The sequence below is a fragment of the Moschus berezovskii genome, chromosome 7, assembly GCF_049115385.1.
Source record: "Moschus berezovskii isolate FMDL1 chromosome 7, NW_MosBer_1.0, whole genome shotgun sequence".
NCBI lineage: Eukaryota > Metazoa > Chordata > Mammalia > Artiodactyla > Moschidae > Moschus > Moschus berezovskii.
Window position 1 is genome coordinate 90,584,309 of NC_142466.1, and position 27,656 is coordinate 90,611,964.

The window sequence follows — 27,656 nt, forward strand, 5'->3', positions numbered from 1 at the left end:
TAGGTTAGATTTGCCCTTTCAGAAAGCTCATATAAATGCACATGTACTGTTTCAAGGCTCTTGACACCCAGTTTATTGTTTTTGTGACTCACCCATGTTTGAGTCTTCATTGTTGAGTAGTACCATAATTTGTTTATCCATTCCCTAGGCAGGTGGTGGCCATGTTTGGTTGTTTCCAGTTTAGGGCTATTACCCAAAAAAAGGCTTCCACAAACATTCGTGTACAAGTTTTTGTGTGAAAGCATATTTTCATTTATCTTCGGAAAGTACCTAGGAGTGGAGGGGCCAGGGGTATAAGCGGGTGCAAAGTCTCCAGGCTTTTTTTGCCTCTGGGTTAAGGCAGGTTCTCCCCTTACCTATTTCTTTTCTACAAGTTAAACATCGGTTTGTTGTTCATGTTAATTCAAGGAGGGTCTCCCAGAACTGCCTACTCTGACCAGAGTCTACCTGTTCTAACATTCTTTCAATTAAATGTCCCATATTTTCATTCTAAACAATTTAAAAAACTTGAAATTTCAACTTTTTAGAAAAGCTAGTTTTCAGGTTAAATAGAGATTGAAGCTATGCCATGCAATGGTTTTCCACTGGAGGTAATGAACGTCCAAGAACATTTTTGGTATGGATAAGAAAGGAGATCAGTCCTGGGCATTCACTGGAAGGACTGATGTTGAAGCTGAAATTCCAATATTTTGGCCACCTGATACGAAGAGCTGACTTATTTGAAAAGACACTGATGTTGGGAAAGATTGAGGGCAGGAGGAGAAAGGGATGACAGAGGATGAAATTATTGGATGGCATCACCAACTCAATGGACATGAGTTTGGGTAACTCCGGGAGTTGGTGATGGACAGGGAGGCCTGGCGTGCTGCGGTTCACGGGATTGCAAAGAGTTGGACACGACTGAGTGACTGAACTGAACTGAACTGAAGATGTGATGTGATGTGTTAGTTGCTCAGTGGTTCCAACTCTTTGCGACCCCAGCTTTTAACAAATAACTAGCACTAAAAAAGCCAGAAAAGAAGTCTACATTATCCAAAACAGAAAAGGAATACACATGACTTGTAACATAGAAAATAAATTCATACTCATGTTGAATCCAAAATCTGAAATTGGAAGTCATTTTAGTTAAGTTCCTCAAAAAGATCAACTAAGTTTCCAGTGAGTCCCAGAGTCTCCAACTAAGTTTTGGCAACAAGGCACTTTTGGGGTTTTTTTTGGCCACACCACAAGGCATGTGGGTAGGGGTTGGCACCTGCCACCCCTTTCATTGGAAGCCTGGAGTCTTAACCACTGGACCACAAGTCCAAGACAGTATTTTAAAGTCATTTTTCAAGACAGCCTTAATCATATTTGCATTTAATTTGCTTCTGTGTACATACTTCCTGGAACTAAGTCACTGTCAAAAATCTCATCCTGTGTTTAAACCACAACTTACACTGAAGAGTTCCTTGTGAAATTCTTTTGCACAAAGCCTGGACAGGCTGAAGCCTTGCCATTGCATATAAACAACTAAAGATCTACCAAAAATAATTTAAAAATTAAAGCAATTTGCTTGACTCAGAAAAGTAAACAAGCCTTGAGTAGATTCTCCAGGGTTGACCTCAGATTCAACATATCCTGGATATAAGTGAAAACTCCAGTTCCTGATTACCCTAATATAAAGCCTGGGATAAAGCTGGGTGTAGTTTGATGCTTTTTTACATCAGTATTTTTACACTGTAATAATGAAAACAGATGAGGAAGTTAAATGAATATCCATAGTCTAAAAGGCCAAAATTTTAAAGTAAGGAAAAGGAATTCACATAATGGTTCCAACTATGCTGAAAAGATGCCTGAGACTGGAATAAAATATAAAATGCACCAAAATAATAATGACAGAAGAATGTATGGCTACGTGATATTTCTTTCCATCTTAAATTTTTATATCATGGTTATTGTATTTTTAAAAGGAAAACAAATTATAAAGGGTTTAAGAATGAGCATGTACTTTAAACTGTAAATTACAGTAAGATTTTATTCAAAGCAACTTTTAAAATTACAGCATGTTTATTCTTATGCTGTTAACTCTGCCAAACTACAACTTAGCCATGTGAAGCATAAAACACTTCAAAAATTTGAATGTAAACCACATTTTTAACACACCTCAAATTTTAGATGCCAATGTATTTTGTCCAAATATATAGCTTATATCAAAAAAGGAACATTTTAAATATTTCTATAGTAAATAATTGTAATAATTTCTTAAAACTTCCAATTATACAAATAAAAATGTTTGTGAATATAACTATTATAGTTGACAAAAGCCGACAGGAGAAATAAACAAAAACTCTTACTTTTGAAGGCCTTAAATTTTATTATGTGTGAACAGGCAAGTATTTGTATATTTTAAATTCCTACTGCATTTCCTTCTTTAGGTAAGTTCATTAAATTTCTCAAAACTGATGAAGCTTTTTATAGTTCATTTAAGTCATATTTGAGAGGAAAAATTCTAGAGAAAAATGTTGAAACCTAAACCAAGAAAATTCAGATGCTATAGTCTGTGCTCATAAGTGCTCCAAGTTAAAATTCTATATACCAGATTACAAAAAAAAAAAAATTCTTAGACCATTACAAATATAAATTCTCTTATTACAAAAAAAAAATCCCTCAAGATTTGTAATTTACTGTACAGAGGAATTACATTTTTAAAGTATGTCCTCATCATACACATTATTTGTTACTATTATCTTTCATTACTTTTGCCTCATTTCAATACATTTACATACATCCCCTTCCCCATGGCTACATATTTTAAACTATCTGTGTACTGCAACATGTTGGGATTTTGAGATAAAGAAGCCTACATTTTAGATGTTTAAACTACATCTGTAGGCTACTACTTCAATACAAAAACAAGAAAAAAAGGCACTGATGAGCCCTTATTTCCCTTATTGTGACGTTTATTCCAATTAAGCAATCTATAAAATTACCATGCTATGCATGTTATTTAGTTTCTGCTTAAAACAAGCTAAAATGATGGAAGTTTATGCCTACACAAAGAAGGTGAACTACTCTGCTCTTCATTTTTCTATTCATGCTTCAGTACATAAAGTGGTGTTTAAAAATTTCATCTATTTTGGAAAAAAGTATTTAAAACCACCACACAAGTTAACACACTTGCAGTTAAAACTATTCCGGAAGCCTATTTATTTGAGTAGCTAATATTTTCTGCAGTGTTTAACTGATAGCTAAATTTAGTGAACACAAAATAGCTTGGCATGTTATTCTGAAGTAAAGCAAGAAGGTGGCTTTATGCACTGAAAATATAAATAGGAGGCTTCCATTTGCTAATAATTCTAAACAAGCAGTACATTTAAATTTAGTGTTTGCTAACAAAAGATCTAAAACGGTTCACTACAAAACAACCCTGTAGGTGTCCCTTTTATTAATAAAAATCCAAGTGCCAAATCTCATTACAGGGCCCATAATATATTTTTAAAATACCGATTACCAAGTTACCTAGACTTTGCAAGATTAATCATTCAATTTCAGCAAATGAGAAATATGAAATGTGCAAAAGTTCCCAAGTTAACAAGCTAGGGGTGACAAGTGCTTTCAAACCTAAACATCATAGTGAGTTGTAAAACCTCAGAAAGATAGAATAAGACTGATTTCATTCCAATTTTGAAAATTCTTAACTACTGTTCATCTTACCAAGATCTTCAAATATGTTTTCTTCCAAAGTCCCAAAGTGAGAAAGTCTTCTGAAAGTCAGTTTTCCATCTCTAGTCTTATTAGGCACACTATTTTGCAATTTTAAAATATATACCGTACTCACATCTTATACTTTCTGCTTGCTTCAGTGTTTACAGTATTGTTAAACATACTAATATACATTTTTAAAATGATCTTATAAATAATCTATTTAAACCTTCTTTGGCTACATGTACCATGCTTTTTTTTTTCCCCATACAAGTGTCTTATTCAGAAAGTGCTTTCTGTGAGAACTGCTTCCAATGAATGCATTAAACTTGCAAAATCTAGCCTCCCACAATACGTAGTTTTCTACCCTGTACTAGAAGTCCCATATTTACAAAATATTTTAAACTTTACAACAAATCTATTACCATATAAAAAAGTGCAATTCTTTCTCACCCCATATTCTGGGGCAATGACATTCTTCATACATTTCTACAGAATAGCAGCCTATGATAAGCAAATAAGGTGCTTAGCTTATGCCCAAGGATCTACTTTTTAAGTACGCTGGGCAGTACTTTTGTACAGTGGAAGAGTCAGTGTTCGGGCTACTGGCGGAGCGGTGCTCCCGTCAGGTTGGCGAGCTCGATGAGAGCGAGGGCTCCGTGCAGGCGCTCCCGCTGCTCCTGGAGCCGCCGCTGCGCACCACTCTTCTCGTCATCTTCCTCGTCAGACTGGAGGTACTCCAGCGGGTCCTGCTGCTCCTGATCAGCCTTCTGAACCAGCTTTCCTTTCAAGGTGGGAGTGCGCTGCTCTCGTGTTTCCCAGTACCTGTATGAAATGCATCCGCATTACTTACACGTATTGGTAAGATTCTCCAATGTTCACTTTTCTAAGAAAAAAAAATGGGGGGAGTTGGGGGGGTCTTTACTACAGTACTATTTTGTGTGTTTCAGTTTATAAAGTTACAAAGTGAATATGTGACATGTTTTCATGTTGCTGCTAAGTCGCGTCAGTCGTGTCCGACTCTGTGCGACCCGATAGACGGCAGCCCACCAGGCTCCTCTGTCCCTGGGATTCTCCAGGCAAGAACACTGGAGTGGGTTTCCATTTCCTTCTCCACATGTTTCCATTACAGAGTGAAAAACTCAAGTTCAGGAAGCTGAAGGACTTGCTTAGAATGCCACAGTCAACAAATAGCAGCTCAGACTCAGCTCTGGAGTCATATGTTTTCCTCATTAAACTGATGTCAAGATCACATGTGAAATGGACTAGAGTAAACTATAGAAATAGAATAATCATTAGAAGCCTATTTATCCTATCCACAGAGGGATGATGGCTTCTTGATAGAGCTAATTATGAGAAAGTTTAAACCCACCAAAAAATAGCACAAATGGATTAATAAGGGTAACACATAGAGCTTATTCAAGAATTTAAGAGCACCATCATTATTCTATTGCATGGTCAACTGATAACTTCCAAGAGAAAATGCAAATATTCCACCTTTTTTGAAAACCAAAGAAAGGCATATTTAAATGACAGTACCATTACCTACAAAAATGTCCATTGAGTTCATAGCAGCTTTATTTGTAATAGCCAAAACCAACATAAAGGCCCCATCAAAAGGTAAATGAATAAATAATTGGAGTTATGGCCATACAACAGATTACTGCACAGCTATAAAATGGAATGAACTTATACACCCAACAACACCATGACTCTCAAAATAACTATGCTGGTTGAAAGAAGCCAACCAAGTACCTAGTGGGCGATTCCATTTGTATAAAACTCTTGAAAATGTGAAGGAACTGTACAGAGAGAAAGCATATGAGTGTTTTGGGGGGCTGGCCGTGGCAGGGGGATGCAGGCTTACATCAGTGGATTACAAAGGGACATGAGGAGACTTGTGGGAATGATGGGTATGCTCACTATCTTGATTTTGGTGATGGTTTCACAGTATCTACATATGTCAAAACACATCAAATTCTGTACTTTAAATGTGTACAATTTATTGTTTGACAATTATGCCTCAATAAAGCTGTTTTTAAAATTACAAACAAAAAAAAATTTACAACTACCAGATTTCAGGAAACCTAGACTACTCAAACTAGAAAACTTTTGGAAATACTCAGAAATATAAAAAAAGAAATGCAAAAAGTTCAATATGACTTCAAGGACAACTAGAAAAGAAAACAGCAAAATACAAGTCAACAAGGTCAGCAAGGACTAAGCAAGGGCTTTGAATGCTATAATAAAGGGTTTAGACTTCATACTGAGAACCATATTAGCATTTTAGAAAGACTCCTCTGGCGGCAGCATGAAGTATCGATTGAGAAGACTTAAGTAGCTGAATCTGAGAGTTGTTAAGGAAGTAAAATCCATAGGTTGGTCACTGAGTAGATGGGAGAAAAATAAGGTAAAGACAAAGATAACTAGTTAGTTTCTGGCTTGGGCAAAATTAGATTCAGTGGGGCAGTGGAGGCCTGCAAAGAGGAAGAGGGAGGAAGAAAATGGTGCAATGCTTGAGACAAACCCAATCCCTGCCTTTGTGGAGCTTATGATCCAGCAGGGAAGATAGTCATTGAACAAATAAATGTGTGATGGAGACTTTGAGATAGAAAATACAATGTGTTATAAAATCATCTGTTAAGTGGATTTAACCTTTTGTTTTGGGGGTTCCTGGGTAGGTTAGGGAAGAATTTCCTGAAGTGATGTTTAACCTGAGTAAGAAATGAAGAATGAACAGAGTGGCTAAATGAAGACAGAAGTGAGCACAAAGGGCTAGAAACTATGGTAACAGTGATGTAAAGGGCTAGAAACTATGGTAACAGTGCTGTAGAGAGACAAGGAACCCAGGTGGCTGGAGACAGTTGTGTTCTAGAGGGAGGCAGAACCACAGAACATAATTAGGGATTCTAGAGTTTATCCTCAGTGCAGAGGAGACTAGTGAAGCTAGGGAATGGCACAATCAGCTGCTGCTGGTGTGTGATGACTCCTTAAATCAAAACATCCTTATAGGAACGTTTTTATACTGGTCCCTTTGTTGCCATTTAAAAAATTAAACTGGATGCTTTTGGAAATTTTACTTTAGAAGACCTCTAGTCTCTCTCTCTCTAATAATCAACACATCGCTAAATTCAATATAAAGAAAATGAAGACAGATTGTACTAATGACAAATGAAATACAATACATAAAAAACATTCTTTTCAAATGGGGTAAACCCTTGCTTTTAAATAAACTGTGGTCTGAGTACTCAGACTAATATCATACAGTAGTCTTCTATCACACACTGATCCAAATCAAACTCCTAACAATTCTGTGCTTTAAAGAAATAAAGTGCCATTGCAAGTTATTTTTTAAACATGTACAAAAGCAACTTAAACTGATAGAACTGTGTAAGTCCCCAGCTTCAACCCACACACTGGGCAGTGTTCCGCTATTGACTCCAAGGAGAGCCTTACTTTGCCAACCACTCAGCGGCAGCCTGGTTGTCCACAGCCTGGGGCTTACTGAGAGCATCTGTGGGCTCCTCTCGCTTCAGCCTGGCATAAGGGTGCTTCGGACAGTGGCGGTTTGCATGGGTGAATCTGCTTAGGCAGCCTTCAAAACACAGAAGGAAACACTTCATCAGAATCTGGATATCCAGCAGACATGGAAAACGTTCAGTTTCACTGGTATCCGAAAAAAATAAAATAAGATGATGAGATGTATCATTCTATAACTTAAGAAAAAAAAATAACCTTAAACTGGTATTATCAATGCCACTGAGAGGAAGGTGAAGACGGTTCTTTCACCTCCTGGTCATTGCAATGTAAATGCATTAAACCCCAATGGAAAGTAATTTATTAGCACAAGTCATAAAAATATTCAAAATCTCTGACCCAGGAATTTTGTTCTTGGCATCTGTCATAAAAAAATCCCAAAAGGTAAATAAAGCTTTAAATAGGAAAACAGGCCTCTCATGTTTGTTGATAACAAGCAAATTTTAAAACCAAATTAAATATTCAATATCTAAAATTGAGGCAATCATTATGTATATGTGCTACATTTATAACAACTGATATTAATCAAGGAAACCATGGAGCAGTTATGTAATTTCAAATATAACTGTGTAAAAATGTACATAAAAAAACAGATTAAGAAACTGGTAAAACAGTAAGTAAACACTTAAGAAAAGTGTTAAGAAATTACCAACAGGAGCAATGTTGAGCTGACAAAATCCACCCTACCCCCACCCCTCCTGAAAATTTAGACAATACTGTGCTTCCTTTAGTTTAACAGTTAAAAAGTTTAACACCAAAGTAAAAGCCTACGCTAAAGGCTGTATTTACTTGAATAGAGTTTTCTACTGCCTACAGTTGGTTACAGATTTTTAATTGCCCTTTATAAAGATTTTCACCTAAAAAGAACACTTTACTTAAAAATCAATCATTTCCCAGCAATTGAGCATGGATCACATATTAGCAAGAAAATATTAACTTAAGAGATTTGATAAAATCTCTATCAAAAATTTCACTTCCTAAAAATTCAAGCAAAAGATATTTTAACCTTTAACTCACAAATGGTTATTCCATAAACTTAACTTCTAACACCATACCATTTTCTGAACAAACAAAAGGTTTTTCTCCGGTGTGAAGACGCTGATGGGTTTTGAGCTGTCCACTTTGAACAAAGGCTTTTCCACAGTCTGGATAGTCACACAGATAAGGTCTCTCACCTAAGTAAATAGATGTTGTTATATTTATGAGACAATAAGGTGGGGAGGGGGAAGGGGCAGGGAGAGAGAATCAACCTTTACATAAGTCATGACTGCAAACAACAATAAAACATGCTACAGTCTCTACAGAGCTGCAAATGGAAGTGCTAAGGGCTCACTTCGATAATATGAGGCAGCTAATCACTTGGAAGCACAATGTTTTCTTTAGCCCTTGAGCTTTTAGGTACCCAGGTTCACAATCTTTGCAGTTATCATCTTCAGCTTATCCCATATTCCCCCCCACAGTCTAAATCGCTAGCTCTTGCTGATTATTTAAAATGTCTCCACTGCCACCCTCCTCTGGTCAGACTGGTAGCCATCCCACCTAGAAGGAACTCTGGCAAGGTCTCTAGTCTCTGACTCTGTACAGTACTTTTGGAGTAGATGGCACAGAGTACTTGCTTTTTCCATCCAACTACCCTCTAAAACCACCCCAAACCCTACTATTTTCCTTAAACAAGTAAAAACGGTTTGCTGACTTTTAAATGGCCCTCTAATACCTGAACTATAGCTACTGGGTTCGGGAGCAGGGTTTATCTTGACTTCCCTCCTGGAGATTCATTCCAGCCACAAGGCAGTTCCCTATCTTCTACTCCTTGAAATCCCTATCTTTTCTGCCCATTCAAATCTTCCTAATCCTGTGGGCTCCCAGTGAAACTTCTACCCCCACTGCCCCCACCTCCGAATAATTAAGCGACATATCCCTCCACTAACTTAGTATCCTATATTGTTTATGTATCATGAACTCTCCTTATACAAAGATGAATAGCACCTTGTACACAGCATAGTGTTAGGATAAAGAAAGTGCTCAAAAAGGTTGTTGTTCAATCATAATTAAACTTATTTCCTGAATAAACATTCTTTGGTCAACAATTATCCATTGGTTCTTCCAATATGGCTCAAATAACAGTAATGAGTCTTCCCTAAATTTTTTATTTAGAAATGTACTAAGTGAATGTAATAACAGGTGGACACAAGTTAATAAACATAGACTAGAGTAAGAGAAAAGTTTTTCTACTCCCTAAAAGCATATACTATTAAAACTTAACTATAGCATGGAGATCTTGGGCTCTGGTCCCCGGTACACGGTGTAACAGGCATAGAAGTATTGGGTGACACACAATGGATCAGTGGTAGATCAGTACTGGACTCAAGCACCTTTTTATTATGCCATGTGATCTTGAATCTTGGCAACTGATTCCACACTGGCAACATGTACTCTATAGCTGTGAACTGCATATTTGGGGTTATTTCAGGCTGCTGCTGCTAAGTCACTTCAGTCGTGTCCGACTCTGTGCGACCCCATAGACAGCAGCCCACCAGGCTCCAACATCCCTGGGATTCTCCAGGCAAGAATACTGGAGTGGATTGCCATTTCCTTCTCCATATTCCAGGCTAAGTTGATTGAAAAAAATTCTCAGAATCAGATATGCATAAAATAATAGTTTTACTGAATGGTACCTGAATTCAAAACCTCTTGGCCACCTTAGTTTATAATGATTCAAAATTAAAACTTTACCCCTTTTCAGGGATTTAGCTAAGAACACCTATATTCTAGCATGTCATTGAACTATGTCTTTTCAAAAACTAAAAGAAAAAAGAAACAGGTGATAACCATAAACATAGTGGAACAAACAGGGGGACTACAGGTTAAAAACACATAATTCTAGATCAATACTGACCAAGAGAAATAGAATGAGAACCACTTCTAATGGCCACATTCAAAAAAGTAATAAAAAACAGGTAAAATTAACTATATACTTAATTTAACTCATCTAAAATTTTATCATTTCAATTTGTAATCATTATCAAAAATTATTAAGGATATTGTTTACTCTCTTTTTTTCATACTGTGTTTTATACATACTGCTCATCTCAATCTGGACTAGCCACAGTTCAAGTGCTCAAGGGCCACATATGCTACTGTATTGGCCAGTATACTTCTAGAGTAAAGAGTATGAGAAGTTGTAAGTCAGTGTAATTGGGTGCTTTCGTGCCTCAGTTTCCTCATCTGTAAATTATTTGGTGTCATTAATTAGAAATATATGGCTCCTTCAGGGACCAACTTTCTCTGTGACAAGAACAAGACCCTCTTTATATTATCTTTTTGTTCTCTGTATGGTATTGTACGGAGAAGGCAACGGCAAGCCACTCCAGTACTCTTGCCTAGAAAATCCCATGGACGGAGGAGCCTGGTAGGCTGCAGTCCATGCGGTCGCTACGAGTCAGACATGACTGAGCGACTTCACTTTCCCTTTTCACTTTCACACATTGGAGAAGGAAATGGCAACCCACTCCAGTGTTCTTGCCTGGAGAATCCCAGGGACGGGGGAGCCTGATGGGCTGCCGCCTATGGGGTCACACAGAGTCGGACACGACTGAAGTGACTTAGCAGCAGCAGCATGGTATTGTAAATGCAAGTATGACTTCTTCACACGAATAAAGATATATGATAGTCTTAGGATAACTATCTACAATACATTTAATTCTGAAAAATTACTTCACCTTAGATTTAATAGTAACATCAAATACCCTGATAGCACTGAGGACTCTAGACATTCTATTAAAAATTTGACTATTAGTGATTTAGGATTTGACTTACAAATCAGTTTTAACAGTCAAACAGACAACTTAAAGGCATATCAAGTAAAATTTGGATAGATAGGATAGAACCAAATTTAGTAATAATATTCCTGTGACAGCTACACTAATTACCATGATAACTTTAGAAATCACATGGTATCGATGTTCAGAAAACTATCCCTCCCCACCAAAAGAGAAGCTGACTACACAGTGCTTTTAAATTTTTACAATAAGGAAATGTGAGGCCAACTAAAAAATTAATTTATATGCCTAAACATCAAATCAGCTTTCATTTAAGTATCACTTTTGGCATTCTCTAAAATTTGCTCAACTTACCTGTATGAGTCCTTTTGTGAGCCTGGAGTGATTTCTCCCGTGGAAACACCCTATTACAGATGTTACAACGGATTCTGCTGGACGAATGCTCTCCTTCATTTATTAAATCCCGTACAGTATCTGCTCTGGGTCTACCACGTCGGATTCCATCCTGTTAATAATTTGTAAAACATTAATATAATTTGACTCCACTCATTAAAATATAGTATCATAATTCAGGCATACTTTGTTTATTATGCTTCAATTCAGTTCAGGACAGTTGCTCAGTTGTGTCTGACTCTTTACGACCCCATGAACCACAGCACGCCAGGTCTCCCTGTCCATCACCAACTCCTGGAGTCTACCCAAACTCATGTTCATTGAGTCGGTGATGCCATCCAACCATCTCATCCTCTGTCGTCCCCTTCTCCTCCTGCCCCCAATCTTTCTCAGCATCAGAGTCTTTTCCAGTGAGTCAACTCTTCGCATGAGGTGGCCAAAGTACTGGAGTTTCAGTTTCAATATCAGTCCTTCCGGTGAACACCCAGGACTGATCGGATCTCCTTGCAGTCCAAGGGACTCTCAAGAGTCTTCTCCAACACCACAGTTCAAAAGCATCAATTCTTCAGCGATCAGCTTTCTTCACAGTCCAACTCTCACATCCATACATGACCATGGGGAAAAACCATAGCCTTGACTAGACGAACCTTGGTTGGCAAAGTAACGTCTCTGCTTTTTAATATGATGTCTAGGTTGGTCATAACTTTCCTTCCAAGGAGTAAGCATCTTTTAATTTCATGGCTGCAATCACCATCTGCAATGATTTTGAGCCCCCAAAAATAAAGTCAGCCACTGTTTCCCCATCTATTTGCCATGAAGTGATGGGACCAGATGCCATGATCTTAGTTTTCTGAATGTTGAGCTTCAAGCCAACTTTTTCACTCTGGCCGAGAGGAGCTACCCCACGTCCAAATGGCGGTGGCTGCGCAGCCGCAGGAGGGCCGAGAGGAGCTACTCCACGTTCAAAATCAGGAGGGGCGGCCATGAGGAGATACCCCTTGTCCAAGGTAAGGTGCAGCAGCTGCGCTTTGCTGGAGCAGCTGTGAAGAGATACCCCACAACCAAGGTAAGAGGAACCCAAATAAGACGGTAGGTATTGTGAGAGGGCATCAGAGGGCAGATACACTGAAATCATAATCACAGAAAACTAGTCCATCTGATCACACGGACCACAGCCTTGTCTAACTCAGTGAAACTAAGCCATGCCATGTGGGGCCACCCAAGATGGGCGGGTCATGGTGGAGAGGTCTGACAGAATGTGGTCCACTGGAGAAGGGAACGGGCAAACCACTTCAGTATACTTGCCTTGAGTCAGATGGTAGTTAGCATTTTTTAGAAATAAATGGTTTTTTAAATTATTTTATTTTTGGCTGCTCTGGGTCTTCATTGCTATGTGCCAGCTTTCTGTAGTTGTGGCAAGCAGGGGTTACTCTCTAGTTGCAGTGTGTGGGCTTCGCATTGTGGTAGCTTCTCTTGTTGCAGTTCCTGGGCTCTAAAACACAGGCTCAGTGGTTGTGGCACACAGGCACAGGCATATCCTCATGGACCACAGATCAAACCCATGTCCCCTGAATTGGCAGGTGGATTCTTAACCACTGGACCACCAGCGAAGCCCCATAAAGTGTTTTTTGGACAGCAAGGAGATCAAACCAGTCAATTCTAAAGGAAATCAACCCTGAATATTCACTGGAAGGACTGATGCTGGAGTTGAAGCTCCAGTACTGTGGCCACTTGCTGCAAAGAGCAGACTCCTTGGAAAAGACCCTGATGCTGGGAAAGATTGAAGGCAGAAGGAGAAGGGGGGAACAGAGGATGAGATGGTTGGATTGTCATTGTTGTCATTGACTCCATGGACATGAGTCTGAGCAAATTCTGGAAGATACTGAAGGACAGGGAAGCCTGGTGTGCTGCAGTCCATGAGGTTGCAAAGAGTCAGACATGACTTAGCAACTGAACAACAAACATTGTTTTTTAGACATAATGCTATTTGCACACTAAAGAGACTATAGTATAAACATATCTTTTTATTCACTAAGAAACCAAAAAGGTTGTGTGACTTGCTTTATTGCAGTGTTGGTTTTACTGCAGCAGTCTAGGACTAAACCCACAGTATCTCAAATGTGTGCCTGTAAATAACCATTTAATACCTTTCTTCAGTGATATCAGTGAAATGGCAGAGTAGGTAGTTTCAAGGTCCCACCCCCTCCCCCAACAAATCACTGAAAAATCAAGCAAAAACTGTCAAAATCAGCTTTGTCACAACTCCAGAAAATAATCAGAAATTTACAGCAACTCAGCCAACAATAACTCAAGAAACTGGCAACATGAAACTGTAGGAAAGTTGTGTAGCACATTTAACAACTCCTTGCCCCACCCTCTCCTCACAGTGGTCTTTGAAGATAGTTGTCTTCATTCTCAGTGTAGGATCCCAGTCCCTGGTTCAAGAGAGAACAGAGAAGACTTTATATTCTGAAAGAATTGTGTTTGTCTGTTTTCCCCAGCCTGGGGGCTACCTGAAGCTCTGACTAACTTAGAACTCTCTCTGGGCAGAAAAGTGGCTACATGGAGGGCATCTCTCAAAAACCTTGTAAGGCCAATGACAACTTACTGCCACCCGGGGAAAAAGATTTCAACTAAGGCACACAGATACACCAAAAGCCTAGGAGGAAAAGCTGGGGAGAGAATTTCTTTGGGAAATTAGGGCATTGAAAAGTGCCCACATATCCTAAAGGAAGGAATTTAGGAAGCCACATACTTGCCCAGCACAGGAATCATACTCAGAAAAGATCTGAAAAGAATCAAAGCTTTCACCTCTGACTGACTTTTAGGCTCAGCACAAGCAAGAAATGAAGGTTAAAACAGAACTGTAAACAGTCTGGCTAAGTATATAAGGAGAGCTACAGCACAGAACCATTCTGCAAAGTTAAAGGGTTTTACTTTTCTACTCTTTGTTTTTCTTTCTCCCCCCATACCCTGCCCCCGTTTGGTTCCAAGCACTCAAGAAAATCTCAAAACATGAGCTGATCTCAAGCTAAAGAAACAGACTTCAGAGAACAAATGCAACAAAGAGTTTACAAAAATAGTTTAGAAAAGTCACCAAACAACTACAAACCACAGTACACAACTAAAACAAACTCTGAGGAGAGAGAATTTGATTTCCAGAGCTACTACTTCATAATATTCAAAACACCCGGTTTTCAACAATATATTACAAAGCATGCAAAGAAACAAAAATAGGACCCATGCATAAGAGTTAACTTTTCCTACGAGGAAGCAGACCTTGGGCTTACTAGACAAAGAAATTAAATAAACTGTCTTAAATACGTTGAAACAGGTAATAGAAACCATGGACAAAGAACAGAAGAAAACCAGGAGAACTCTGTTTCAACAGAGAATGTCAATAAAGAAACAAATTATGTTTAAAATATAGAAATTCTATAACTAAAAAATACAATAACCAAAATAAAGAAAAAAAAAAAATTCACTCCAGAGTCTTAATGGCAGATTTGAACTGGCAGGAGGAAAGAACCAGCAAATTTAAAAATAGGTCAACTATTTTTAATCCAGTCTGAGGAGCAAAGAATGAACAGGGCCTACGGCATCAGTAAGACATCAAGTGTCTTTGGGGCCCATTTGGGCTGCTAAAGCAAAATACTACACACTGGGTAACTTATAAACAACAGAAATTTATTTCTCACAGTTCTCATGGTTGTCAAGTCCAAGATTAAGGTGCCGGCATGGGCAGGTGAGGGACTACTTCCTGGTTCACAGCCAGTGCCTTCTTGCTGTGTCCTCACATGGCAGAAGCGGGCAAGAGAGCCCTCCAGGGCTTCTTTCATAATGGCTTTAATTCTGTTTATGAGGGCTCCACCCCATGACCTAACAATCTCCCAAAGGCCCCATCTCCTAACACCATCATTTTGGGGGTCAGGATCTCAACACACAAATTTAGGAGGACACCTCAGCATTAAGCTTATTAACACACGCACAATCAGAGATCCAGAGGCAAGAGAAAATAGGACAGAAACAATATTTAAAGAAATAATGGCTGCAAACTTCCCAAAGTTGATAAGACACAAGTCTAAAACCCCAAGAAGGTCAATCAACTTCTATAATAAACACAAAGAGAGATCCAAAGGGAGACATAATCAAACAATCAAAAGACAAAGACTCTGGAAGCAGTTTTTGTCAGTTTTTATCATGCCTATAAATTCTAAATAGGATTAACAGCTGATTTCTCAGGAGAAATTGTACAAATCAGTGGGATGATGTGTTTAAAGTGCTGAAAGGAAAAAAAATCAAACAATCTTATATTCAACAAAACTATTGTTCAGAATGAAGACATTAAGCATTCCGAGACAAAGAGTTCATTGCTAGCAGATATGCCCTACAATAAATCTGAAGGGAGTTAGTTCTTCAGGCAAAAATGAAAGGACACTAGACAATAACTCAAAGCCATGCATAGAAATAAACAACACCAGGTAACTACCTAAGCTAGAAGTATTGTACTTTGGGCTTATAACGTCTCTCTTCTGTCCTACATAAAAGGCAAATGCCAAGTGTATTAAAAATAAATCTTTGTTAGTGGGAATACAATATAAGGTGCAATTGTGACAACAAAAACAAAAATGGAGAGAAGCAGAAATATATGGGAGCAGAACTTTTGTATACTATTGGCACTAAGGTGATATTAATTCAAAATAGATTTTTTTCACATTTTTAATAAGTTAAGCAAAATTCCCAGGGTAATCATTAAAAAGAAGGGCAGTAATGGAGGAATTCATAAACACAATAGATATAAGACATATAGAAAACAAAAGGGGAGTAGTTCTTCCTTATAAGTAATCACTTTAAATGTAAATAGATTAAATTCTACAAATAAAAAGCACAGATTGGCAGAATGGATTTTTTTTTAATGAACCAACTAAATGCTATCAACAAGAAACTCACCTTAGAGCCAAAAACATAAAAAGGTTAAGTGAAAGGATAAAAAAGAGAACAATTATAAACACATGCATAGCTAACAGCAGAGCTCCAAAGATGTATGAAGCAAAAACTGGCAGAACTGAAAATAGAATGAGACAGTTCACAAAAGTTGGACATTTTCACTTTCAACAAAGATATAGAGACTTGAACAACACTATAAACCAACTACACCTAACAGACATATGCAGAACTTTCACACAAAAACAGAAAAATACCCATTTTTCTCAAGTGCACATGGAGCATTTCCCAAGACAGACCATATGTTGGGCCCAAAGCAATAAATTTTAAAAGATTGAAATCATCCAAAGCATCTTCTCTGACACACATGGACTGAAACTATAAACCGGTAACAGAAAACTGGAAAACACATAAAATATGTGGTAATTAAACACTCTTAAATAGCCAATGGGTCAAAGAAGAGATCATATACACAGGGTCAATGCAATCCATATTAAAATCCCAAAGGTCTTTGCAGAAATGGAAAAAGCAATCCTCTACTCATGGAACTGCAAGAGGCTCCAAGTAGGCAAAACAATATTTTAAAAGAACAAAGCAGAAGGACTCACACTGACAAAACCTGTTGCAAAGCAATGGAAATTAAGACAGTGTGGTACTGGTGTAAGGATAGACATAGGCCAATGAAATGAAATTGAGAGTCAAGAAATAAACCTTTATTCTATGGCCAACTGATTTTCAACAAGGGTGCCAAGAACACTCAATGGGGAAAGAACAGCTCTTCAACAAACAGTTCTTAGATAACTGGATTTCTTCCTGCAAAAGAATGAAGTCGTACCTCACACAATATATCAAAAATTAACTCAAAACGCATCACACCAAAATGTGAGAGCTGAAACTTTAAAACTCTTAAAAAAAAGAAAGGGATAAATATTCATGACCTCAGATTTGGTGGTGGATTCTTAAATATGGCACCAATAGCATTAGCAACAAAAGAATACACAAACTGGACGTAAAATTAAAAACATTTACATTAAAAAGACATAAAGAAAGTGAAAAGACAACCTATAGAATGGGATATAATAAGTTACAAATGATTTATCTGATAGGTGTCAGTATCTAGAATATATAAAGAACTTTTGCAACACAACAGAAAGAAATTTCAAATAAAAAAAGGGCAAAGTACTTGACTAGACATTTCTTCAAAGCAGTTATATTGATATATATGGCCAGCAAGGTCATGGAAATGCAAATCAAAACCACAGTTGAGGTTAATTATATCTCAGTAAAGCCTGAAGAGAAAAATATTTTAAAAAAACACAGTGAAATACTATTTCACACCAACTCAATTATACTAAAAAGAAAAAACAAAGAAACCAGGAACACAAGTAGGAAATAAGGTGATTTTTGGCATGAATGTGGAGAAACTGGAAACTTCTGCTGGTGGGAATGTAAAGTGGTTCAGCCATTGTGGAAGAGATTGACAGGGTGATACAATATCGTATATATGTGTACATATACACATACAATGGAATGTTATTCAGTCATAGAAACAGGCACACATGCTACATGATGGATGACCCTCAGAAAACAGTATACTAATAAAAGAAGTCAGACACAGAAGGCCACATATTGTATGATCCATGTCATAAGATGTCCAAACAGAAAACAGTTGGTGTTTTCCAGAGACTGCCTAGAGGGGAAAAGGGAGTGGCTAAATAATGAATAAGCAACTTTCTTTGGGGGTGATAAAAATGTTTTGAAGCTTGATATAGGTGGTAGTTTAACAACCTTGTGAATCACTAAATGTCGATGCATTACAATTTAAGATGGTCAATTTTATGCTATGTAAATATCAGCTCAATTAAAAAAAAAAAACTAAAGAGCTCAGAATATACTAAGGCCTTTAGTTAATAATGTATCAATTTGGTTCATTAATTACAATGAATGTGGGACTCCCCTAGGGGTCCAGTGGCTGAGATTCTGCACTCTTAATGCAGGGGGCCCAGATTTGATCCCTGGTCGGGGAATTAGATGCCACATGCCACAAATGAGACCTGGTGTAGCAAAATAAATAAAAATATTTTAAGCACAGTTCAGTTCAGTTCAGTTCAGTTGCTCAGTCGTGTCCGACTCTCCGCGACCCCATGAATCACAGCACGCCAGGCCTCCCTGTCCATCACCAACTCCCGGAGTTCACTCAAACTCATGTCCACAGAGTCGGTGATGCCATCCAGCCATCTCATTCTCCGTCGTCCCCTTCTCCTCCCGCCCCCAACCTTTCCCAGCATCAGAGTCTTTTCCAGTGAGTCAACTCGTCGCATGAGGTGGCCAAAGTATTGCAGTTTCATATATCAAAATGATGTAAGATACTGGCAAGAGAGGAGACTGGGTACATGCTTGATGGGAACTCCCTGTACTGTCTTAGCATTTCTAGGTATCTAAAACTAACCTACAAGCATTTACTTGAAAAAAAAAAGCTTTCTTCCCAGGTAAGTTACATTTTTACACATACAAGTTATATATAAAAAATAACACCTACATCCAAACTGAAGATGTTTTTACTGCTTTCCATATAAAAACCTAAAATCTTCCCAAAGCTTAAAAACATCACCTGAAACCTTGATAATAAGCAAGATTCCCTTCAGTCAATGTTCACCTTGAAAGAAAAGCATAATCTCAATATGGATGAGAATCTTACAGGATAAATCATGTCTAAATATTCATATATTAAAACCTATTTTCCCAACAGCTTAGAGATGGAAGCAACCTAAATGTCCACTGACAGATGAATGGACAAAGGAAATGTGATATTTTCTTATTATTCAGCCTTAAAAAAGGCAGTTCTGTCATATGCTACAACATGGATGAACGTTAAGGACATTATTCCAAGTGAAATAAGTCACAGAAAGATAAATATTACATGATTCCACTTATATGAGGTATCTAAAGAGTTTCAAAACCCTTAAAACAGAAGCAGAATGGTGGTTGTCAGGATCCAGAGATGGAGAAAATGGGAGCTAGTTGGGTATAGTTTCAGTTTCACAAGATAAAAAAGTTCTGGAGTTCTATTATGACAATGTTCGTATAGTTAATACTTTAAAATGGCTAAGTTGGTAATTTTTTTTTTTTTGCCACTAAAGTGAAAAAAGATAAAAAGAATGTAAGAAAGCACTGTGGCAGATTATTAACATTGTTAAAATATTCACTGCCCCTCCATCCAGTCAGCCCCATGGAGGCCAACTTGGCCATATGGCTTTGCTTTGACCAATAAAACATGAATGGAAATTACATGTGTGACCTCTGAGCGAAAGGTTTACAAGCCATCACAAGGTTCTACCATCACTCTTTCTGCTCCACCTCAAGACTCACATGTCCTAGGTAGGGAATATTCCCTTCTAGGTCCCAGAATGAAGAGGATAAAGAGCACCCTCACAGGATGCAAAATACAAGCTTTGCATAGGTTGAGACTGAGATTTTGAGGTTGAATTCTGCAGCACGGTTTAGCCTAAGCTAACTGACTCAGGTACATTGTTAATATATATTTGTTAATGGGATAAAGATCTCACCCATTCTCCACAATAACTGTATAAATTGTTGCTAGTTATGGTATCATCGGGCTTCCCTGGGAGCTCAGCTGGTAAAGAATCTGCCTGCAATGTGGGAGACCTGGGTTCGATCCCTGGGTTGGGAAGATCCCTTGGAGAAGGGAATGGCTACCCACTCCAGTATTCTGGCCTGGAGAATTCCATGGACTGTAGTCCATGCGGTCTCAAAGAGTTGGACATGACTGAGCAACCTTCACTTCACTTCATGGTATCATGAATAATTGTTTTAAATATTGTTTTAAATGCAAAATAAACACACCATCTATGATCCATTAAAAAACACAGGTGATTGGTTCTGTTAAGAAAGAAGTGGAATATGAAATAAGGTTAATTAAAAACTTTAGTGATTCAGCTGAGCCACAGCAAAAAGGATCATTTCCCTACTATTTTTTAAATACATAAAACATACTATTCACTGTATTACAATTTGAAATAACTGATTTAGTATCAAATAACTAAACTATTTAATATCAAAATTTTAAGATTACCCATTATTATTTTCTGTTTCTGGTTAAAAAAAATTAACAAGCATTCATGTTTTACAGTGGGGGAACATTTTTTGTTTAAGTTAACTGTTTGCTTCCCAGTAACTCTAAGATCTTGTCTCAGCTACAAACCACATGTTCATTTTCCAAATGATAAATTGAGCTGAAAAATGCAACATAACCCAACATCTCAGTGATATGCAGGTAAAGCTTCACTAAGTGTATTCTTTTAGCTAAGAAAATTAAGCAAGGCAAGTAATCATCGAATACCCTAAATAAATGAAAAAAGAGCATCTTTTAACCATATATACAAAAATGTCACTCTAACAAAACACTTTTCATTCCAGCCTTAGCAATTAAAAACAAAAGCATGTTTCCATGTACATTTTGACAATAACAAAGTGTTAACTCATCAGTGACTAAGTATACTTGTAGTTTAACAGACAAATCTTGTCAAGACTGCTTGATGATCTGCAAAAATAATAATAATAATAAATAATTAGAAACTCTAACATATCTTATGTACTCCGGGAGTTGGTGATGGACAGGGAGGCCTGGCGTGCTGTAATTCATGGGGTCGCAGAGAGTCGGACACAACTGAGCGACTGAACTGAACTGAACTGAACATATCTTATTGCTATTATGTGGCAACTGCTGCGAAATAAGCTACTAGAAAGAAGTAAAATATATTAACAAAAATATTTGCATATCTCAGCAATTTTAATTTTTAAAACAATCCCAATACCACCAGAAGGTAGTGATTAAAAAATGTTTTCTAAAATACGTCACAACAAATGTTTTATTTTCAAACATCAATAACTTAAAAAAGTTATTTAATAAAGTTTATTATTTTTCAAGACACTTAGAATAATGTACACATTTACCTAGGCTTTAGAAAAAGTTACATTCACACTTGATGTTCACATGATTACTAAAAAAACTAAAAGTTCTTGACACATTTTTTACAAAGCAAAATTCGAATAAAGTATATAAATAACCTGGAAGGAAAAGAAAAACAGTTTTCAGTGGAAGAGGGGTATACTTTCTTGTTTTTATGAGAAAATGTAAATAGATCTTATTTCCCTTTTCCAATTCAGATTTGATCCAAATTTCCTGTTCACATATCTGCTTCCTAACACTGTCAGACTTTATATTTTGGGGCTCCAAAATCACTGCAGATGGTGATGGCAACCATGAAATTCAAAGATGCTTACTCCTTGGAAGGAAAGTTATGACCAACCTAGATAGCATATTAAAAAGTAGAGATGTTACTTTGCCAACAAAGGTCCGTCTAGTCAAGGCTATGGTTTTCCCAGTGGTCATGTATGGATGTGAGAGTTGGACTGTGAAGAAAGCTGATCGCCGAAGAATTGATGCTTTTGAACTGTGGTGCTGGAGAAGACTCTTGAGAGTCCCTTGGACTGCAAGGAGATCCAACCAGTCCATTCTAAAGGAGATCAGTGCTGGGTGTTCACTGGAAGGACTGATGTTGAAGCTGAAACTCCAATACTTTGGCCACCTCATGCGAAGAGTTGACTCATTGGAAAAGACCCTGATGCTGGGAGGGATTGGGGGTAGGAGAAGGGGACGACCGAGAATGAGATGGCTGGATGGCATCACCGACTCGATGGACATGAGTTTGGGTAAACTCCGGGAGTTGGTGATGGACAGCGAGGCCTAAGAGTTGGACACGACTGAGTGACTGAACTGAACTGACTGATTGCATGTATTCTCATAAAGCACCTCAATTGAGATATCATTCTGAATAGTGTATTTTATAAGTCTACTTGCATCTTCTTTGAGGGGGTGCACTGGGTGTTCGTTGCTGCATGCAGGCTTTCTCTAGTTGCAGTAAGAAGGGGCTACTCTCTAGTCGCGGTGCATGGGCTTCTTATTACACTGGTTTCTCTTGTTGCAGAGCACAGGCTCTTCTAGAGCATGCAAGCTTCAGTGTTGTGGTACACGGGCTTAGTTGCCCTGCTGCATGTGGAATCTTCCTGGACTAGGGATTGAACACATTTCCTGCATTGGCATGTGGGTTCTTAACCACTAGACCACCAAGAAAGTTCATTTTTCCTTTTTCTTTTTTGGCCAAGCCACCCAGCATACAGGATTTTAGTTCCCCCACCAGGAGTTGACCAAGCATCAAACCTATGTCCCCTACAGTGGAAGCACAGAGTCCTAACCACTGGACTACCAGGAAATTTCCTACTTGAATCTTAACATTAAAGGAAAAACAACAAAAAACCCTAAAGTCAACTCACAGAAGCAGTATCCTATAGGGATTAAGAGTAAGAGTTCTAAAAGGTTCCAATCAGTTCTGCTGCTTATCATATGATGTTAACTTTAGTTCAGTTCAGTTCAGTCGCTCAGTCGTGTCTGACTCTTTGCAACCCCATGAATCATAGCACACCAGGCCTCCCTGTCCATCACCAACTCCCGGAGTTCACTCAAACTCATGCCCATCGAGTCGGTGATGTCATCCAGCCATCTCATTCTCTGTCGCCCCCTTCTCCTCCCACCCCCAATCCCACCCAGCATCAGTCTTTTCCAGTGAGTCAACTCGTCGCATGAGGTGGTCAAAGTATTGGAGTTTCAGCTTTAGCATCAGTCCTTCCAATGAACACCCAGGATTGATCTCCTTCAGAATGGACTGGTTGGATCTCCTGGCAGTCCAAGGGACTCTGAGGAGTCTTCTCCAGCACCACAGTTCAAAAGCATCAATTCTTCGGCGATCAGCTTAACTTAGGGACATCTCTAATTCCTTTTTCATCAGATAAACAAGGTAAATTGATTAAAAAATTCAAAACAATCAACACAAAGTCTGGTGGTTTGCTCTGCAAGGCAGTAAATAATAAATAGTGGCTACTGTGTTGATGAAACATGTTAATATGATGTTATGTTTAAATATGGTGGTGATCAAAACTACTGGCTACTACAAGGCTATGGGCTACTAGAAGGCTAAGTACAGTCTAGATGTTTAAAATGATCTGTGATAGAAAGGTGAAACACGATAGGCAGCTGGCGAGTCTTGAAGGGTAAATCTGAGGATGTGCAGAGAAGTCAAACTACACAGGTCCCACAGTGGAAAAATAACTTCATGAATGCAATCTGAGTAAAGGGCACAAGCTATGGAGGCTTAGAATATCCTTTGGAAGAGGAATATTAGACCTGCTCCCTTCCCTCCCAGAATTCTACAACCTGGGGAGAGAGTGCTAATATATAACTGTATCCCAATAGTGCTAAACAATCTTGGGATGAGGGGCCAAAATAAGCTGGCAGAAGATGGATCTTTTCCCCACAGGCAGGGGAGGCAGTGTTGGGCAGCAACAAACAAAAAAGCAAGGACTGAGATGCTGAAGCCTCCCTTCCGAACTGTGGTAACAAACAGTGAATGAACACAAATGTTCTCAAACCCATAGCCGTTATTACCTCTTACCCAAATGCTGAGAGAAGGGGGCTGGGGAGGGGGGGGCAGAGGGAAGCATGCTATTGGCACCAACTATGTCTCAGACTTGTCTTCCATTGTCCCAAAAGGTGAGCAGATTCAGCCACTATGATTCATTCACACATGTGGAGATAAAAGAACTACAAATACTTTAGAAAAGCAAAGCAAAAGAATTAGACTAAAACTAAAGAATGAACTGATCATAAATCAAACTAGGTAACATCCTTAAAAGAAAGTATATTCCAGACCTTCCCCCATCAGGATGTAGACACTAAATGAATGAATTTTTTGGAGCTCTATTTGGATTCTTCATTGATAAAAGGATCAACTAGTCTAACAATTTATGAAACAGTTATAGCATGAACGACTGTGAGGAGGGAAAAAAGTAACATATATAAAAGCTTTTTACATGTTTTTCATTAACTTGTACTATATTTTACCTCTGATAAGTAGACAAAGTAAAAATAAAATTCAAACTCATGCATTATTAAGAACTTTTTAAAAAAGATTTATGTGAAGATAAGACTGTTTGGGGTCAAAAATCCAAAAAACCAAACAAAAAAAAACCCATACCTATAGAATTTCATTTATCTATGATAACACTAACCTCCTTGGATTATCCAAAATCAGATTCAGTTATAATCAGGAATAAAATAATAGAATCAAAATCTTCTACAAGAAAATTATGCATATGTCTTTATGTTGCTCAACTATATACCCTACTATATGTTTTTTTCAAGTCTAAACATGTAAATATGTTAATATAGAAAAATACCTAGAATATCCAGCCAGCTTATTAAGGGCTATCTAGAGACAGCACGCCGGAGAAGGCAATGGCAAGCCACTCCAGTACTCTTGCCTGGAAAATCCCATGGGTGGAGGAGCCTGGTAGGCTCCAGTCCGTGGGGTCGCTAAGGGTCGGAAACGACTGAGCAACTTCACTTTCACTTTTCACTTTCACACATTGGAGAAGGAAATGGCAACCCACTCCAGTGTTCTTGCCTGAAGAATCCCAGGGAAGGGGGAGCCTGGTGGGCTTCCGTCTATGGGGTCACACAGAGTCGGACACGACTGAATTGACTTAGAAGCAGCAGCAGCAGAGACAGCACGCGGAGAAGGCAATGGCAAGCCACTCCAGTACTATTGCCTAGAAAATCCCATGGATAGAGGAGCCTGGTAGGCTGCAGTCCGTGGGGTCGCTAAGGGTCGGACACGACTGAGCGTCTTTACTTTCACTTTTCACTTTCACACATTGGAGAAGGAAATGACAGCCCACTCCAGTGTTCTTGCCTGGAGAATCCCAGGGATGGGGAAGCCTGGTGGGCTTCCGTCTATGGGGTCACACAGAGTCGGACACGACTGAAGTGATTTAGCAGCAGCAGCAGAGACAGCACAGTGATTGCTCACTTCACAAATTCAGCACTAATATAAATATTTCTACTACTTCTTTCAAATTTTTACTGAAGTATAGCTTTAAGAGTTGAAGTGTGTCAAGGCATATAGCTGTATATTTACAGTTCTTTAATAACAATGCAATTAGAAACAAAGTGTACCAATTTCCTCAGGGCTCAACAAGGAGTTTCAATATCTTTGCTACTGTTTGTAAAATGATGACCAACTTGTTTCAATTTATACAGTATTTGCCAATATAGATGTACTTATCCACAAGGTGATTTATCTTTAACAAACTGCTTATCTTATATAGCCACTTAACTAATAGAACTTGCATGCTAAACTTATATCAGCACTACTCATTACACAAATACTTTTCTGTTATTGTTTAGTAGCTAACTCGTGTCCGACTCTACTGTGACCCCGTGGACTGAACCCCGCAGGCTCCGCTGCTCATGGGATTTCCCAGGCAACAATACTGGAGTGGGTTGCCGTTTCCTTCTCCAGGGGATCTTCCTCATCCAAGGATGGAACCCGCGTCTCCTGCGTTAGCAGGCGGATTCTTTACCACTGAGCCACCATGGAAGCCCTGCTTGAGAACTTGGAGCCACAAAAACGCGTCTATCCTATCAGCATTCCAGCTATCTAGCTGTGTACCTTGGGGAGCTCCCTTCACCAATACCTCTAAGTATCAATTGCCTGATCCGTAAATTGTAGATCTGAATCCTTCCCGGCTCTAAAACAGACTGAGTCTCCAAGCAATTCGAAGTCGGTGACATCTGCGTCCGATTCCACTCTGTGCTCTCAGAACCTAGCAAAGTTGTATGCTTACTTAGTACAACTGGGAGCCCAGTTGTACCCGCTGGGTAAGATTCCCCTAAGTCCCTTCTTGTTCTTCGGCCGTCTCTGCAAGGCATCTTTAGCAGGGTCGTGGTGTCTGCAGTGATGAAGCAGAAACGGCGCAACCCCTCCCTTCCTGCACCCAGACAAACAGCTGAAGGCCTGCGGCCCCTTCCCGCCCTCTCCCTCCAGAGAGGACTCAGCGGTGGGCCGAACCGCTGACAAAGCCGGCTGACCATTCCGGTCCTGACCCCCCAAGGCCGCGCTCCCGCCCACTGCACCTGCTGGCCAGTGGCCTCTGTCCCGCTGGGCCTCCCCAGACCCCTGCCGAAGTCACATGACTGAAGTCCAGTCCCGCCCCCGAGTGGGGGGGCCAGATTTTTGGCGCGCGGCAGTGACGTCAGCGTCCTGTCGCCCGCCCCCGCCCGCCCTGGCCGCAGCCAAAGCGACCTCGCGTTTTTACCTCGGCCCCGCCCCGTCCGCCGAGTCCGCGGGCGCTGCCAGCCGGGCAGCGCCGTTAACGGGCCTCGGCTGCCCCGCGCCCCGCCCGCTCGCGCCACTTACCTTGAGGTGGCCGCTGTCCGGGCTGCTCGCCTCCTCCTCGTCTTCACCTCCCGAGGCGGCGGCGGCCGAGACGCTGGGCGGCGGCGCGCCCCGTCCGCGAAGCCCCAGGTGCTCGGCGGTGGCGGCAGCGGCAGGCAAGGCAGCCGAGGCTGCGCCCCCGGAGGCTCCGGGGCTGAGCGTCACGTTGTGCGCGTTCTCGCCCCAGCGCCACGGGTACACCATGAAGTCGCTGAAGCCAGGGCTGGTGGGGATGAGCGGAGGCGGCGGCTCTGGCTCCCCTCCGCCGCCGCATGTGGGCTTGATCGGGGTCGTCCTGATGACCGACACCAGCACCCGCTTCGGGGAGTCCTGGCAGAAGATGACGGGCGGCGGCTGAGGGGCGTTGTCCGCCATCTGCGCCTCCACACCCCGGATCATTGCCTGGCCCTGATCCGCAGCTCCGGCGGCCGTGGGCCGCACTCCCCGAGCCCGGGTCTGGTCCTTGCTCCGCTCGCCGGCGCTGCTCCGAATTGCTGGCTCTCAGTCCCGCCGGCTCATGGCAGGCGGATGTTTCCTGGAACCCTCCTGCGCTGCGGCCAGCGAAGGAACAGAACGGCTCGGCCGGACCAGACGGTCAGGGCTGGACCCCCAACCCTTGGGTCAAACCCGCTCTCCGCTGTTTGTACTCTCCAACGCAGGCTGCAGCTGCGGGAAGCAGCGGGCGGCTTGCCTTTGCGATGACAGGGAGCTGGACGCGCGGCGCCGAGCCCCCGAAAATAACAACCTGCTGCCGGGGTCCCGACTCCTGTTTTTCCCGCGTTACATTTCGCGCCTGGGCGGAACCAATCACCGCAAGGCCCCTGCCCGCTGGCCGCAGCGGCGAGTGACAGGACGCGCGAGCCAATGGCCGGGCCTGGACTTCTTTCTAGCCAGACCGGGGCGGAGCCGGACCTGCGCGCGGGTCCTTTCTGCCACGCTATTGGCCGCCGCTCTTGTATTTTTTTTTTTT

At 40.2% G+C, this 27,656-nt stretch overlaps 1 protein-coding gene across 1 annotated transcript; it reads right to left on the minus strand.

Moving 5' to 3' along the window:
* Positions 1-1,956: 1,956 nt before the first annotated feature.
* ZNF367 (zinc finger protein 367) lies at positions 1,957-27,656 on the minus strand. Its single transcript, XM_055427439.2, has 5 exons — positions 26,669-27,656; positions 11,352-11,502; positions 8,274-8,393; positions 7,138-7,276; positions 1,957-4,506 (listed from the first exon to the last, which is right to left on the minus strand). Exons 1-5 carry the CDS (start codon positions 27,083-27,085, stop codon positions 4,284-4,286), a joined length of 1,050 nt encoding a protein of 349 aa, XP_055283414.1. The 5' UTR covers positions 27,086-27,656; the 3' UTR covers positions 1,957-4,283.

What these genes read in the sequence shown, in the direction of transcription:
- ZNF367 (XM_055427439.2), bottom strand. Translation starts at nt 27,085, where the DNA reads ATGATCCGGGGTGTGGAGGCGCAGATGGCGGACAACGCCCCTCAGCCG. An exon ending in CGGACAGCGGCCACCTCAAG is followed by an intron (nt 11,503 to 26,668) that starts GTAAGTGGCGCG and finishes AATTATTAACAG; the next exon opens with GATGGAATCCGACGTGGTAG. An exon ending in TTTTGTTTGTTCAGAAAATG is followed by an intron (nt 7,277 to 8,273) that starts GTATGGTGTTAG and finishes TGTGTTTTGAAG; the next exon opens with GCTGCCTAAGCAGATTCACC.